The 16,424-nt window shown below is 41.1% G+C and overlaps 1 protein-coding gene and 4 long non-coding RNA genes across 5 annotated transcripts; all 5 read left to right on the top strand.

Annotated features, from left to right (window-relative positions):
• Window positions 1–6,367: 6,367 nt before the first annotated feature.
• LOC125307796 lies at window positions 6,368–7,629 on the top strand. The gene is made up of 3 exons (XR_007195789.1): window positions 6,368–6,396; window positions 7,335–7,430; window positions 7,573–7,629. It is a non-coding gene; the product is annotated as an uncharacterized LOC125307796 (long non-coding RNA).
• Window positions 7,630–7,719: 90 nt separating this feature from the next.
• Window positions 7,720–8,455, top strand: LOC125308898. Its single transcript, XR_007196012.1, has 3 exons — window positions 7,720–7,875; window positions 8,159–8,289; window positions 8,391–8,455. It is a non-coding gene; the product is annotated as an uncharacterized LOC125308898 (long non-coding RNA).
• A 122-nt stretch (window positions 8,456–8,577) lies between these two features.
• Window positions 8,578–9,904, top strand: LOC125308897. Its single transcript, XR_007196011.1, has 3 exons — window positions 8,578–8,667; window positions 9,585–9,642; window positions 9,767–9,904. It is a non-coding gene; the product is annotated as an uncharacterized LOC125308897 (long non-coding RNA).
• Window positions 9,905–12,148: 2,244 nt separating this feature from the next.
• LOC125307910 (NEDD4-binding protein 1-like) lies at window positions 12,149–15,027 on the top strand. The gene is made up of 5 exons (XM_048264041.1): window positions 12,149–12,457; window positions 12,623–12,745; window positions 13,692–13,770; window positions 14,702–14,797; window positions 14,940–15,027. The coding sequence occupies exons 1-5, from the start codon at window positions 12,436–12,438 to the stop codon at window positions 15,025–15,027; spliced, it is 408 nt and encodes a 135-aa protein (XP_048119998.1). The 5' UTR covers window positions 12,149–12,435.
• Window positions 15,028–15,086: 59 nt separating this feature from the next.
• LOC125308809 lies at window positions 15,087–16,028 on the top strand. The gene is made up of 4 exons (XR_007195979.1): window positions 15,087–15,242; window positions 15,522–15,652; window positions 15,754–15,826; window positions 15,940–16,028. It is a non-coding gene; the product is annotated as an uncharacterized LOC125308809 (long non-coding RNA).
• Window positions 16,029–16,424: the final 396 nt, after the last annotated feature.

Below are 16,424 nucleotides of genomic sequence, written 5' to 3'. Positions count from 1 at the left end.
GGAGACCACATGAAGTCACAATAAAGGGAGTCTTATTGCTGCCACTATGTGTTCTCTAAATCACTTTCTTCTTATAAAAACTCTCGATTTTTGACCATTCTGAGAGTTTAGTTGAAACTGTGTGGTTAATGGTGAAATAAGAAAACATAAACAGATACGATCTGAAACAATACCTTACAAATCAAACGGGGATCGAACCACATTTGAGCAGCCTGGGCTACTGTGCAAAAAACACCCTCACTAACCACTACACCATCATGGTTAAGCTACACTGTTAATTGAATCTTGGCGGGCACGCCTGCGACACTGGTGAAATGCACCCGAAGGTTCACTTAATTTTGGTCACATGACATGGGGATTTTGAGCGATGTTTGAAGCAGTGGTCACATGACATGGCTGTTTTGAACCACGTTTCGAAGCAGTGTTTCGAAACACTTGTGCTTCGAAGCCTCGACACTGATTCGAGACGTCGGTTTCGAAAGTCACACCCCTACCTTTTAGTTCACTTTGTCAGATCGTCACGGTATGTACTGTTTACTACCTGACTGCCACGTGAGTGAGACTAGCGTGAAGCTCTTTAAAGAGAGATTATAGTTACTGTTCTTCCCGGTTTAAACCACAGAGACAGGCAGATGCTAATGAATTTGAAAAAAGACTCTGTTCGATGCCTATCCAATGCCCAAAATCCATGACATTCTCGAGTCCTTTTCTGGGGCGAGTGTGTTCAGCTCCTTGGACTCGCGATCTGGATATTGGCAAGTCGCCATGGACCGGGCCAGTATTGAAAAAACAGCATTCATCACACCATTTGGCCTTTACCATTTCCTCTCCATGCCTTTCGGCCTGATGAACTCTGGGGCCACGTTCCAAAGACTTATGGAAACGGTCTTGGCTGAGTTGAAGGGCTTATGCTGTTTTGTTTACATAGACGATATAATAGTCTTCTCAAAATCAGAAAATTGTCACCTGAACCACTTGAGGAAGGTGTTCGAGAAACTCCATTCAGCTTCACTGACTCTCAATCTAAAAAAATGCCACTTCTTCAAGTCTTCTTTGACATTCCTGGGCCACCAGGTTTCTAGCCAAGGTGTTTCAGCTGATCCAGAGAAACTCAAGGCCATAGATGAATATCCAAGGCCTCAAAACATCAAAGAGCTCCAGAGGTTTCTTGGACTAGCCGGCTGGTACCAAGTTTATCCAAAATTTTGCCAATCTGGCAGCCCCGCTGAACAACCTCAAGAAGAAGGATGTTGTCTGGAAATGGACCGAGGATTGTGAGGAAAGCTGGGAAAAGCTTAAAAAGGCAATGCAATCTCCTCCAGTCTTGGCTCATCCAGATCTTTCAAAGTCCTTCAAGGTCTCTACCAATGCCAGTGATGTTGGTCTAGGCGCAGTATTGACTCAGGAAGATACTGATGGAGAACATGTAATTGCTTTTGCATCTCGCCTGTTAAATGGAGCTGAGCGAAAAGGAGTGCTTAGCTGTTATCTGGGCTGTAGAAAAATGGCAACACTACCTAGAGGGAGTACAGTTTGATGTAATTACGGATCATGCAGCACTGGCATGGGTCTTTAATACTCACAAAACCTCCTCACGTCTTGTATGCTGGGCCCTGAGACTTCAACCTTTCTCTTTCACTGTTCGGTACAGGAAAGGCACTCTAAATGTTGTCCCCGATGCTTTGTCACAGATTCCAGTGTCTCCCCCTGGTGCTGCGGTGGCATCAAGCCTTGCTGTGTGTTGTAGCAGTTCCAAGACGGTTGTTGATCTCCCCCACACATTCCAAGAAATTGCCGTTGCCCAGACAAGATACAATTATGTTCAGGGGGTCCGTGAGCAGCTGCCTCCATCTAATTTTCTTCCTTCAAACCGAATTACCTTTGTTGACCAGCAGGGATTGCTATACTGGAGAGTGCCAACTGCACAGGATGGGTACAAATACCAACTGGTCATCCCAGAGGGCCTACACATTGCATTTTTGCAGTATTTCCATGACAACCCACTAGGGGGGCACTTTGGGCGCCTGAAGACCCTCCTTTGTTTGTTGGAGGTTGCGTGGTGGCCAGATATCCGAAAAAACACATGGAGCCACATCAAAGAGTGCTCAATCTGCCAGCAACATAAACCCCCCAATTCCAAACCCAGTGGCCTGTTGCAATCTACTCAAGTCTCTGAGGTGGGAGAGATGTTGGGTATTGACATCATGGGCCCATTCCCTCGCAGCCGAAGGGGTAACTGTTTTTTAGTTGTCCTTGTGGATTATTACTCTAAGTGGACTGAGCTGTTTCCTGTTTGTGATAGCCGGACACCGAAGTTAGTGAAGATTCTCACGGAAGAGATGTTCACCAGATGGGGAACACCAAAGTACCTCCTATCCGATAGAGGAAGCCAGTTCACTAGTCACCTCCTGAGAGCCGTATGCGAGTCATGGGGGGTGATAAATAAATTCACCACCAGCTACCACCCACAAACAAATTTGACAGAGAAGGTCAATCGAACGCTCAAAAGGATGATTGCCTCTTATGTGGGAGAAAACCATAAGAACTGGGACCAATGGGTGCATGAGTTCCGGTTTGCCATGAATTCCTCTTGGCAAGAATCTACAGGTTTTCCGCCGGCAACTCTACATTTGGAACGCGCTCTTAAAGGCCCACTTGACCAACTCCTGTCCAATGCACTTAAGCCCACATCTTCAAAGCAAACCCTCATGGAGAGACAACAAGTGTTGTCAAAGCAAGTGGCTGAGAATGTGAAGAAGGCCCAAGACAAGCAGGTGAAATATTACAACCTAAAGAGGAAGAATGTGGAACTCTCGGAGGGGAATGTGGTGTGGGTCAAAGCACATCCATTATCTGATGCCTCAAAAGGGTTCACTGCCAAACTGGCACCTAAGTGGACAGGACCATGTACTGTACAGAAGAAGTTAGGGCCCCTGAATTATAAAGTCCTTTTCCCTGATAACTCCACAGACACTGTGAATATAGTCAATTTAAAGCCTTACTTTGGTCCTGCTCCCACCATGTCCAGTCTGGGGACTATGTAGCATCAGCCACATAAATGGGCATATGATTTGATTAAGGCAGATCTTATTTATTGTTACATATCAGATGTGTTACTAAATATTTAGTAGGCCTACCTCTAAGTAAAAGTAACAATTTAGGTTTATACTGTTTAAAACCTGGCCAGGTACTTTTTAGCTCTATTTCTATACCTTTGTAAATCTCTTGCTATCTTGATTATGGGCGTCAGTGATCCAGGACAAGTAAGCATTTAGCAGACGATAGGGCCCAGAACTGTCACTCACCTTTTCACTCACTCGCACCCACTTTTCCTGTTCTTGCCCTATGGCTGCGCTCACAGAGATCCACGTTATGTTTTTAAACGGGACACGGGAGAAAGCCGGGGGGGAAATGAATGAATGAAGGAAGGGGTAGAAGTCTGATGGCGTTCTGATATCCTCTAATCGCTTCATGGAATTACTAATGAATTGTCCTTCTCGTATACACCCGTTACATGGAATATCTGACTCTACAACTGTTTTTTCAAGGAGGTGAGATTGATCCTTTTTTTCCTTTTTTCTGCTGGAGTTTTGCTGGAGTTTAAAAGACTGTGTTGCGACAACCTTGGACTCATGGAATACTATATTTTTGGGGACTGAAAGATGCTTTTTTTTTTTTGTTGTGCCGCATCAGCGGCGTTTGGACGATATCTCTCTCTCTCTATATCTCTCCCTCTCTCACTCACTCTCTTTCTTCTCCTCACCCTCACGAGAGTGTTATAAATAAAGCCAAGCATTATAGAGATCATTTTGAATGCGTGTTTTAATGTACCCATGACGTTAATTTGTTGACAACCATTTGAGTTTGTTACAAATTACTGAGCCTTTACTTTCTTCCGATGGTAAAGCTCTTCCCTGGTCAAATCTTGAAGTACCAAATGTAATGGATTAGCTTCTCTGCATCTGATGTTGGCAATATTGCATAAGTGAAAGAAGATGTGGTTCAGATCTGTTTTATGTGAGTGTTCAGAGAAGCATCCTGATCAATGATTACACCAAATGCCAATGAGCCAATGAGATGGTGTGCCTCTCAAAATGTGCCTCTTTTTAGGGCTTACAAGTGTTGCCACTTACATACATAAGCCGTTTATTTTACTGTAGTTCAGAAGCAAAAGTTGTTAGTCAGCCAGACTTAAAGCTTAGCTTACGGTGTTGTGCATTAGCAGCAATAGGCCAATCGAGGTCACTGTAGCTCTATTGCTCTTTTTCTCTCTCATCTCCTTCTGCAATAGTTTGTGGTAGGGCAGAGTGTAGCCAGAGACTTTCTATTGAGAAGACACAACACTCAAAAAATCCTCCATAGAAATGCATGTGCATTTCTGCTGAAATAGATGCCCGATAAATGCCCAAAAAGCGTGGGGCAGCCCATACAAATGGTTAAGCGCCGGACTTGTAACCGAGGGTTGCCGGTTCGAACCCCAACCAGTAGGAATGGCTGAAGTGCCCTTTGAAGGCACCTAACCCCTCACTGCTCCCCCTGAGCGATACTGTTGGAGCAGGCAGCTCACTGCGCTGGGATTAGTGTGTGCTTCACTTCACTGTGTGCTGAGTGTGTTTCACTAATTCACGAATTGGGATAAATGCAGAGACCAAATTTCCCCTCAAAAATCAAAAGTATCATTATACTTATACTTATATATACTTATATACAATATGACCGCCAAGTGGAGGGATTGCCTAAAAGGACTTGTGTAGCAGTTCACCGGTAGAAACCTGACCTGCAGTCTCATAAGCAGAGTGTGGAGTTTTATGGATATATAGTGATGAAAGAGAGGGGTGTAGCTAGCTGAAGCTAGTTTGCTGTTTGTAACCCACACTACTCAGTTAACTTTTTCTTAATTTGTGATCTTATATGTATGGATTGATTTCATCAAATGCATACAAGAAAAGAGATTGTTCAAACAGACAAATAAACAATTAACAAAACATCCAAAATAGAGACTTACAAAATACTGTTGCATAAGGTAAACTGCCAAATTGCACAGAAATGTTGACTTGTAGGCAGGTCCATGATTTATAATAGGCATGGACAACTTACAGTTTTTAGGGATGTCTCCTTCCTCATGTATCAGTTGCTTTGTCATGTCAGTCAAAATTAACTATGCTCCCCGAGCTGGCCAGGGGCCCCAAGACAACGACTGGTTAAGAATAAAATGCAACGACAAACACAAACTGTGAGCGCCCCTTTGGTAGTCAATGCAGTAAAGTGCAACGACACTGTTACCGGCAATACCGGGATCCCCCTCAAGGGGGCCCCTCTCAGTAGTTGCTGACAGCAGCCAGCCAGCCAGGTTCGTGATCTCTGCTGCCGCAAAAATATAAAACCTCGGCAGTCATAATGAAGCGGAGTTATGCGTCCGGAAGCCAGAAAAGAAAGAAGAGACTATATTTTTGGGACTGAAAGAAGATACAGAGTTTTTGGCGTTGGTTTTGTTTAGGGGACTGAGCGCATCGCTGGATCCTTTTTTTTTTGCTGTTGTGCCGCATCAGCGGCGTTTGGACGATATCTCTCTCTCTCTCTCTCTCACTCACTCTCTTTCTTTTCCTCACCCTCACGAGAGTGTTATAAATAAAGCCAAGCATTATAGAGATCATTTTGAATGCGTGTTTTAATGTACCCATGACGTTAATTTGTTGACAACCATTTGAGTTTGTTACAGTGGTGGCCCGTACAGGGAGTTAAACACGCATTCTTTGTTCTTTTTGATAAACCTTTCCCTCTTCACTATCGATAAATTATTAGTCTTTTCATACGTTTCCTGTCCCTCTACATGATGTTTGAACATCAGCTAGTAAATCTTGATTCAGAGCCATTAGAACCCACTAAAGGAGAAGGGAGAGTTAGACCACACATATCTTTTAGTCACGATGGCCAGACAATGCATCCTCATGTCACCATTAGAGAACGTGTAGATCAGCTCACTGATTCCATTAGTTCCCTGTATCTTAGTCAAGATAAGAGGAGCAGGACATATGACAATAAACAACAGGAAAATGATGGAGAGGAAAATGATGAAGAGGAAAATTATGAGGAAACTGATGAAGGGGAAGAGGATACGAATATCACAGTTTCTCATTCCTCTGTTTACCAAGTGGAGATACATGAACTTAAAAGGACTCTGAAAGAAACTAATGGTCGTTTGAATGATCTTGAAAAGCAACTGTCAGAATCAAATGCCAGTACAATTACCAGAGAGGGGTTATTGAGACAGACAATTGATAATTCATCAGCATTTACTTTTCTCTGTTCTTGCCCAGATATACATTATTTGAATGAACTACAGCGCCATCTGCAGGGCATCTTGGTTTATACACCCGATGAAGCAGGGAAAACCAGGTTTGTTCTCTTCACATTACTTTACAAGGCATATAGACCACTGTCATGTTATATACAGTATATATATATATAAAATGTGTGTGTGTGTACTTGCGTGTGTTTATGAGTGCCAATGAGCGCCAATCATAAAATGACATCAAATCATTGGAAATTAGGCCTAGATGACATACTGCCTATGGACAGGAGGAGAAATATGCCTAAGAATGTCAATGTCATGGCAGTTATATTAGTGATACAGTTTAGTATTTGGTTTATGCTGAACGTCAGAAGGCTACAACGAAAAACAGGTCTAATCACATCTGCTTATTGAGTGACATGTTACCATTTGATTGTGTTCCCATGAGCCTTTACTTTGCAAGAACACTACAACACTAAGATAATCAGTGTTGCCAAAAGTTTTCCCATACATGTAGGTTCTCTTAGGCTATGGCTTGTGCAGACTACACGATTTCAGCTGACAAGCTCGATTTTGCCAAGATTTTGTAGTAGCTGAAAAAGTTCCAGTGTCGGGCCCGAATATGACGTTGGGAATGGTGCTGAAGGCAGAAGAGTCTTGTAATGTGATATATTCATTGTTCCACGACTCCACAACCAAAAGTTTAGCATGTCAGAACTTTGGGGAAATCTCCTACAACTCCCGTGTTGACAGACATTATGACGACATGCGACAGGAAGGCTACAATAGATAGGCTACACGATGTGGCCAATATTACGACCAAGACGCGGCAAGAATTTGTGGTTCTCTAAATGCCAAATCTGACATGGTCAATCGTAAAAGACCATCGTGGAAGACAAAATAATCATGTAATCTGCACAGGCAATGAGACAGTTGCACCAAGTATCAGTGGTTACATGTTACATGTGGCCCACTATATTGAATGCTTCTGAATAATGTGCACATTAAAATTATCATAAAAAATGTTTGCTTGTTTTTTCAGTGTGTGTCACAACTTCATGGAAAAACTTTCAAAGCACTGTGATGCCATGATAATTACTCTGACAGGCCCAGACAGCTGGAGTGAAACAAACGACAGGTAACCTAAATATAGATGCTAGCAGGTTAACAAGGGGTTGCTAAAAACTTTACCCATAACGATGGATAGATATGACTGAGTGGTGTTTCTCAATAACATGCCTGGCCTGACAAAGCTCAGTAATTTATTTTGTCCTTCATAGAATTCTTCAGTTCATGTTTATGAAGGATGCCTTCAAGTTACCTGTTGACCCAAAGAGTAAAAATAATGGACCAAATCAAGCCCATTAAATTCTCTATTGCAATTTGAAATTATTACCAATAATGGTTACCAGTGGCACAGACAATGTTTCTGCCCAACAGCAGGTACAGAACCTCATGAAGAAGTGTGAGCCCTACTCCAAGATGGTAAAGGAGTTTCAAAAACTTGATCTCTCTTTTTCTGAAGAACCAGGAAAGGATAAACTACCACTGGTGATTATAGACGGGAGTAATGTGGCTATGAGGTAAGATATAGAGGACTATCAGTGTATCTGGGTAGGCCTATAATACAAAAAATGCTATGTAATAAATACAGTAAGTAATAAGTAAACTATTACATAACCTTTACACCTTTGTTGGTGTAACCTTGGTACTAATAAAAACTGGCAAGTAGCCATGTATAAGCGGGATAATGTATACAACGGTTCGCCCTGTCGGGACTTATTTTCCCAATAATGACCGGCGTTCTATACATTATCCCTTATGTAATATTCGGTACAGGCTCCTTAATATGCCATACTTTTTCAGCCATGGCCTGGACATGTTCTATTCCTGCTTTGGTATCTCCCGGGCTGTTCAACACTTCTGGAATAAAGGCTATCGTAACATCATTGCTTGTGTGCCAAACTATAGACGACATTCTCCAAGCACTATCCATGGTGAGTCTTCTCCTTGTCCATTCATTGTCATCTTGATTGGCATAGATTTGTATACATAGCCTACTGTTTATTGCTCACTTATGTATTCATTTGTTTCACAGGTCATGAATATCTAGAAAAGCTGTCCGAGAGAGGCCTTGTATCATGGGCTCCAAGCAAATATTACGATGATAGGTGAGCGAGCATGTGGGCAGGGGTATCAGTAGAATCAGATACAAACATATAATACCCATATGTCCACCAACATTTAAAATTTCATCAGAATTCTCTCTCTCTCTCTCAGGCCTATGCTTGAAGAAGCCAGGGCTAAAACTGGTGGATTGTGACAAATGACAGATTTGTCGATTTTGGACCAGAGTGGAAGGAGACTAAAAAAGGGTAAAAATATGAATGACGACGTTCACAAATAAACTATAACGATAACGACATGAAGAACGATATAATTGGAGATCACTTTCAGAGCGATTTTCAGAACGATAAAAAGCTATTATTACACGGCTCTTCAGAGTGCTGCAGAAAGTTCCATTCACATGAATGGGCCTTCCCAACGTTCGGGCCTATGTTAAATCTACATAAATCACCGGCAAAGCATTTAATCACCGCTGTCAATGGCAACGGGTTTTGTACTTCTGATTAATGTCTTTCATATCACTACACAAGGACTGGAACTTCATTCAAACGTGAAAGCAGACGGTTGATCAGCTGTGTTCTAAAGAATGTTTGATTCAAGTTCAGCAGCGTGTGTTGTTGCGAACTATTTGTTTCTCAGCAAATGCCACGATGAACGGTAACAAATAGGCTAGGTTATGTAGGCTAAAGTCATATCCTGGGGAGTTTATTATTTAGTTTTGGCAAGTAGCCGTATAATAAGCGGGATAATGTATAGAACGCCGGTCATTACTGTGAAAATAAGTCCCTTCAGGGCAGAACAAGACGGTTCGCCCTGTCGGGACTTATTTTCCCAGTAATGACCGGCGTTCTATACATTATCCCTTCCATAGCCAATCAGAACCCATCAAATTTTAACCGTCACATTCATTAACACATGGAGAGACTTTGTTTATCGTTGTTCAGTGTGAACGTTTTTATCGTTATGGTTATTGTTATCGTTCTTGGTGTGAATAGGCCTTTAGGTGTATGCTTTTTAAGGCAGATTATTTCCATTGTTAAGGTGGTGGCATGTTTACAAAAAACTTGATGAGTCCATGAAGGGAAATTAAAGTAGACAAAAATGGTGGACAGTATACTATAACGGTAAGATCAGACCTTTTGACCTCTCCTGTCTCCTGTTACAGATGCATTCCCTTTGAGTTTAATGGAAATCACTTCATACCGTTTCCAATTTCATCTGAGGTAGGAATTGGCTTGTACACTCATCGCACAGCTAACCATCTCACTTGTACACTTAATAATTCCACTGCCGAATGGCATTCATTCGTCACTGGCTAATTTTTGAATATTTTTTTGTCTCCTTCAGGCTGTTAGGACGAGTAGTGTACAACCAGCAGCCATGAGTGTGAACGGTGCCAACGATGAAGATTTGGGTCCAACCAGTGAAGCACCAGATGACAACACCCACATCTAGGCTTCTTTTTTTAAATAAAAATGTTAACTATAACAATGTTTAGTCATTTTTCTTGAACAATGTTTGTAGTATCATGCTTGCTTCCTTAACTCATTGGTCTCCTCCTCTGGATAAGTGATAGCCTGGTTATCGACCATTGTAATTGGTACATTAAAGGTACACCAGGCAAGCCTGATGCTTTTTCTCTACGAAACTCCCCCTAGTTCGGTCTGAAGCTCTTTTCCTTTTCTTTGCATCTTCCGTCAAGGGTTTTCGCTGCTTCTTCACCGGCTCTGCCATTATACACACGTTTTCAACAATCGCTAGCGTTTCGTTAGCCTGCCTCTGTGCTGTGGATGGATAACTGATCCTGTAAACTGATCCTGCTTCGGTTGGCGGGTACGATACACTGAACTTGCAAGTGGGATATTCTTCCTACAGGCAGTAGGGGCGGGCAAGAGAGTCTTCATTCGCCCTGTAATGAGTCATTTAACCATATACCAACTTACGAAGATGAGCAATTAACACGAAAAGGTTGCCTGGTGTCCCACTTATCTTTTTAGAAGTACAGCAAGCACATATTTCCTGTAAATGAAGATTTCATATGCAGTTGTTCACTCATTTCCAAAGGAGATACAAGTTTGTGTCTTTTAATACTGATGCCATTGCTAGATAAGCTGTGTGTCCTGGGTTTTCTGTTATTTTAGAAGTCGCTGTGAATTAAAAAGTTGCCAGACAGATCTGCAGAGCAAATTCAAATGCAATTCCTAATTTGTCTGGGTTCACCCAAGGTACAGTACTTACAGTTTTTTTCTCAGTCGCTTTGGTGCTTTTCTCACATCAGTATTAACATTTGCACAGCAGTTAGTGCATTTCTCAAAACAATTAGTGCAAACTGCAAAACCAAGTGGATAACCTGCAAAAGCACGTCACTTGCTCAAAATGGATAGTCCATTCCTCAAAAGCAAGTATTTATGTCAATGAAACTGCCAGTGTCATCAAAATGAGAAGTCTTGACACCATTGTTTATTACACAGTCAACAACAACTAGTTATGATTCCCCCCCCTTCCCTGCCCAAAATATCTGGGAGGATTGCTACAGGAACATAATGCATTATAGTCACATACGCAACACACTTGTCCTCTCCTGTCCATCTACAGTGAGTCGAGACATATTTACATACCATTATTTGTAGTAAATACATTCCATCAGCTCCATGTATAAAAGCACAGAAACCAATGAAGAAAAATCAGACTACGGTAATTGCAGAGGTGCCAAACAGTGGTTTACACCCAATAAACTAGCTTCATTTCCCCCTCTCTCCACTCTTAAGTCATGCACATGATGACTTTGTATCTTAAACTTGATTAACCTCCTTGACCACGAGGCTGTCAAGGCCAGAAGTGTCCACTGGGAGCTTCCATGCTCTGCTGCCACTGACATCACATGGAGGGGAATGATAGGAGGTAATAACTATTGAACACTACCACATACTGTACATAGATAGATAGATAGATAGATAGATAGATAGAGATAGGTATCCCTTTAACCCTGTCTTAAATGTTTCCTTCTTGTATCTTTCTTTTTTTAAATCAAATGCTGCATCACCAAGTCAAATTCTTGTATAACTGTACATTTGGCCAATAAAGTGATCCTGTATCCTGTAAAACAGCTGGGCTAAAGTGACCTCTGCTGGCTGACAGTAGATGAAACCATATCTAAAAATGGCCTGTGTGAATTTTCTGACTCCATTAAAAGTGGAAAAAGTGAACTATATCAAATGCGGGATGAAGTGAAAATCATGCTGTTGTTTGCTTTCTCTGTCAGACTCACATGGTTTCTCTGACTCCCAACGCGTTCTCTTCCTCTGACTGTCATGGCTCAGAGTCTATTTGAGAATGTGTGGATGAGGATGAAGATGGAGGAGTGGGGACCTGTACATCGTATGCAGTATGACATTTCCGAGACAGTCAAAGACTACACTAGGCTACACCACAATACTTTGGCAACACTTTTTCTTGTTAAGCTGTGTGCATTGAGTTGTATTGACTACACAGTCCCTGACAGTGCATACATGGCCTGGACCAGGTAAGCACAGTGAAATGGTTGTAGTGTCCATGGAAGAGCCACTATATGAGAATGGACACAAGAGGACATTCAAATCCTAACCCTTATCAACATCATCCTGAAAGGCGCATGCGTTAGATTATTACCTGTATTACTTGTTCCTGTTCATCACGTGATTTCGAAGAATACATCAGACTCTGCATTGAGGCACATGAACAAACGAATTACCGGTTTTGTCGAGCGAGTTGCTTCTGTCTGCATGCTTGAGGAAATCAGAATCAAGTGTTTTCTTATTTAAAAACTTGTGTTAACATGAGTGATACTGTAGCACAAGATCAAGAGCAGGAAAATAACAGGGCACAGGATATATTACCAAATGAAGAAGGGATTTCGATGCCCATTCAAGACGATGGTATGGCTGTTAGCCAGCGCCAACATGAAAATCAGCCGAATCACTTCAAACTTAATTTGCCTGAAACCGAAGAAGATCCGAGTTTGAGATGGGTGATTCTTGATGCCTGGAAAATCACACAATGGTGAGTAATAAAAAGAATGAAAGATTGTTTAAGATCACATGCAGTATAAAACATACTTGACCCCAATAATAATGAATGGGGGTGACATTACACTAGAGCAGCAACTTTTGGAGCAAGAGTCTGTTACTTAAGCTCATTTCTGTTTCTGATTACATTTTATGGCAGTGGGAAAGTCCACCGCTTCCGTAAGGCTCGTCTTGGCTGTTACATACTTCTGGGAGAGAGGGCATAGAAAGATTATCGTCTGTATCCCAGAGTGGATGAGAAAAGAACATATTCTAATTAGCGGTAAATCCTTTAAAGTCATGTGTCTGTGATTAGCAACAGTGGTCACTGATTTTTTGTACTGATTGGCAAACATTAGAAACTAGGAACATACACCCGGGTAGTGGGTATGGACATAGATCATCATGGATGGCACAATAGGTGTTAGCTAGATACCGCATTGTCCGTCGAGTTCCATTATGTGGCACATGTGAACATATTGCTGGGGGCAACACCTACTGTCTATGGGCAACACTTGCCGGCAATCAGAGACACCAGTCTGATTTCCAGTCAGAGTCGCAAGTTTCTCTATTAACTCTGTAGTAATTGTTTCCCCCCACCAACATGGCAGTGTTATTTATGTACGTTCTGGAGCCCAATGCGGTATCTAGCTTTCTAATACCTGTGGTCCTGACAGAACCTGACACAAAATGGCCGTCCAATCTAAAATGGCCACCTGCTGTAGAAGCAGGGCATAGTGAACTGTGAGCAGTTTACAGGAGCAGAAAGTTGTTGATGTGAATAAATTAAATGCTACTAGAAATACAATAATAGCATACTCTGAAATACAATAGCTTCCAATTATCCATGTTTCTTCTGTGCATAATAATACTTTGATTGATATTGTTTTTTCTTTTAAATAAATATTTATTAAAAAATAACAAGAGCAGTCAGATAAATGCAGACCCTCAGCCCAATTTTAAACAGTACTCTCCTGTCTATTAAAACCCTAGGATGTAGGCCTGGCCTACATATTACAAGACAGATCATAGAAGACAGGCCTAATACAAAATATTATTTGTGGTTACATGGATTATTTATTTATATGTTTTTATTTATAAGACAATACATTAGCAGAAGAGTTTTAACTTAAAATGGTTTGATAACTTTCCCCAGTATTTGCCAAAGAATTACAAACAATGTACAGTTTTAACATTTTCAGCATTTGCTTTTCTCTGTTCTTGCCAAGATATACATTATTTGAATGAACTACAGCGCCATCTGCAGGACTTCTTGGTCTATACACCCGATGAAGCAGGGAAAACCAGGTTTGTTCTCTTCACATAACTTTACAAGGCATATAGACCACTGTCATGTTATATACAGTATATATATATATAAAATGTGTGTGTGTGTATTTGCGTGTGTTTATGAGTGCCAATGAGCGCCAATCATAAAATGACATCAAATCATTGGAAATGAAGCCTAGATGACATACTGCCTATGGACAGGAGGAGAAATATGCCTAAGAATGTCAATGTCATGGCAGTTATACTAGTGATACAGTTTAGTATTTGGTTTATGCTGAACGTCAGAAGGCTACAACGAAAAACAGGTCTAATCACATCTGCTTATTGAGTGACATGTTACCATTTTATTGTGTTCCCATGAGCCTTTACTTTGCAAGAACACTACAACACTAAGATAATCAGTGTTGCCAAAAGTTTTCCCATACATGTAGGTTCTCTTAGGCTATGGCTTGTGCAGACTACACGATTTCAGCTCAATTTTGCCAAGATTTTGTAGTAGCTGACAAAGTTCCAGTGTCGGGCCCGAATATGAAGTTGGGAATGGTGCTGAAGGCAGAAGAGTCTTGTAATGTGATATATTCATTGTTCCACGACTCCACAACCAAAAGTTTAGCATGTCAGAACTTTGGGGAAATCTCCTACAACTCCCGTGTTGACAGACATTATGACGACATGTGACAGGAAGGCTACAATAGATAGGCTACACGATGTGGCCAATATTATGACCAAGACGCGGCAAGAATTTGTGGTTCTCTAAATGCCAAATCTGACATGGTCAATCGTAAAAGACCATCGTGGAAGACAAAAGAATCGTGTAATCTGCACAGGCAATGAGACAGTTGCACCAAGTATCAGTGGTTACATGTTACATGTGGCCCAATATATAGAATACTTCTGAATAATGTGCACATTAAAATTAAGTAAATCTAATGTTTGCTTGTTTTTTCAGTGTGTGTCACAACTTCATGGAAAAACTTTCAAAGCACTGTGATGCCATGATAATTACTCTGACAGGCCCAGACAGCTGGAGTGAAACAAACGACAGGTAACCTAAATATAGATGCTAGCAGGTTAACAAGGGGTTGCTAAAAACTTTACCCATAACGATGGATAGATATGACTGAGTGGTGTTTCTCAATAACATGCCTGGCCTGACAAAGCTCAGTAATTTATTTTGTCCTTCATAGAATTCTTCAGTTCATGTTTATGAAGGATGCCTTCAAGTTACCTGTTGACCCAAAGAGTAAAAATAATGGACCAAATCAAGCCCATTAAATTCTCTATTGCAATTTGAAATTATTACCAATAATGGTTACCAGTGGCACAGACAATGTTTCTGCCCAACAGCAGGTACAGAACCTCATGAAGAAGTGTGAGCCCTACTCCAAGATGGTAAAGGAGTTTCAAAAACTTGATCTCTCTTTTTCTGAAGAACCAGGAAAGGATAAACTACCACTGGTGATTATAGACGGGAGTAATGTGGCTATGAGGTAAGCTATAGAGGACTATCAGTGTATCTGGGTAGGCCTATAATACAAAAAATGCTATATAATAAATACAGTAAGTAATAAGTAAACTATTACATAACCTTTACACATTTGTTGAACCATGGTACTAATAAAAACTGGCAAGTAGCCATGTATAAGTAGGATAATGTATACAACGGTTCGCCCTGTCGGGACTTATTTTCCCAAAAATGACCGGCGTTCTATACATTATCCCTTATGTAATATTCGGTACAGGCTCCTTAATATGCCATTCTTTTTCAGCCATGGCCTGGACATGTTCTACTCCTGCTTTGGTATCTACCGGGCTGTTCAACACTAAAGGAATAAAGGCTATCGTAACATCATTGCTTGTGTGCCAAACTATAGACGACATTCTCCAAGCACTATCCATGGTGAGTCTTCTCCTTGTCCATTCATTGTCATCTTGATTGGCATAGATTTGTATACATAGCCTACTGTTTATTGCTCACTTATGTATTCATTTGTTTCACAGGCCATGAATATCTAGAAAAGCTGTCCGAGAGAGGCCTTGTATCATGGGCTCCAAGCAAATGTTATGATGATAGGTGAGCGAGCATGTGGGCAGGGGTATCAGTAGAATCAGATACAAACATATAATACCCATATGTCCACCAACATTTAAAATTTCATCAGAATTCTCTCTCTCTCTCTCTCTCAGGCCTATGCTTGAAGAAGCCAGGGCTAAAACTGGGTGGATTGTGACAAATGACAGATTTGTCGATTTTGGACCAGAGTGGAAGGAGACTAAAAAAGGTAAAAATATGAATGACGACGCTCAAAAAACTATAACGATAATGACATGAAGAACGATATAATTGAGATCACAAATAAACTAAAAAGCTATTATTACGAGTGCTGCAGAAAGTTCCATTCAAATGGGCCTTCCCAACGCTCGGGCCTATAAATCTACATAAATCACTTTTAATCACCGCTGTCAATTTTTTTGTGCTTCTGATTAATGTCTTTCATAAAACAAGGACTGGAACTTCATTCAAACGTGAAAGCAGACGGTTGAAAAAGAATGTTTGATTCCCATCAAACTTTTAAAATGCCAATGATGAACGGTAACAAATAGGCTAGGTTCTAAAGTCATATCCTGGGGAGTTTATTATTTAGTTTTGGCAAGTAGTCTTTGTTTATCGT

The sequence above is a fragment of the Alosa alosa genome, chromosome 15 (assembly GCF_017589495.1).
Source record: "Alosa alosa isolate M-15738 ecotype Scorff River chromosome 15, AALO_Geno_1.1, whole genome shotgun sequence".
Taxonomy (NCBI): domain Eukaryota; kingdom Metazoa; phylum Chordata; class Actinopteri; order Clupeiformes; family Clupeidae; genus Alosa; species Alosa alosa.
The sequence above is the reverse complement of the archived record's forward strand: the minus strand, read 5'-3'. Positions and strand labels throughout refer to the sequence as shown.

What these genes read in the sequence shown, in the direction of transcription:
- LOC125307910 (XM_048264041.1), top strand. Translation starts at nt 12,436, where the DNA reads ATGCCTGGAAAATCACACAATG. An exon ending in GCCTGGAAAATCACACAATG is followed by an intron (nt 12,458 to 12,622) that starts GTGAGTAATAAA and finishes ATTTTATGGCAG; the next exon opens with TGGGAAAGTCCACCGCTTCC. An exon ending in AGAACATATTCTAATTAGCG is followed by an intron (nt 12,746 to 13,691) that starts GTAAATCCTTTA and finishes GTTCTTGCCAAG; the next exon opens with ATATACATTATTTGAATGAA.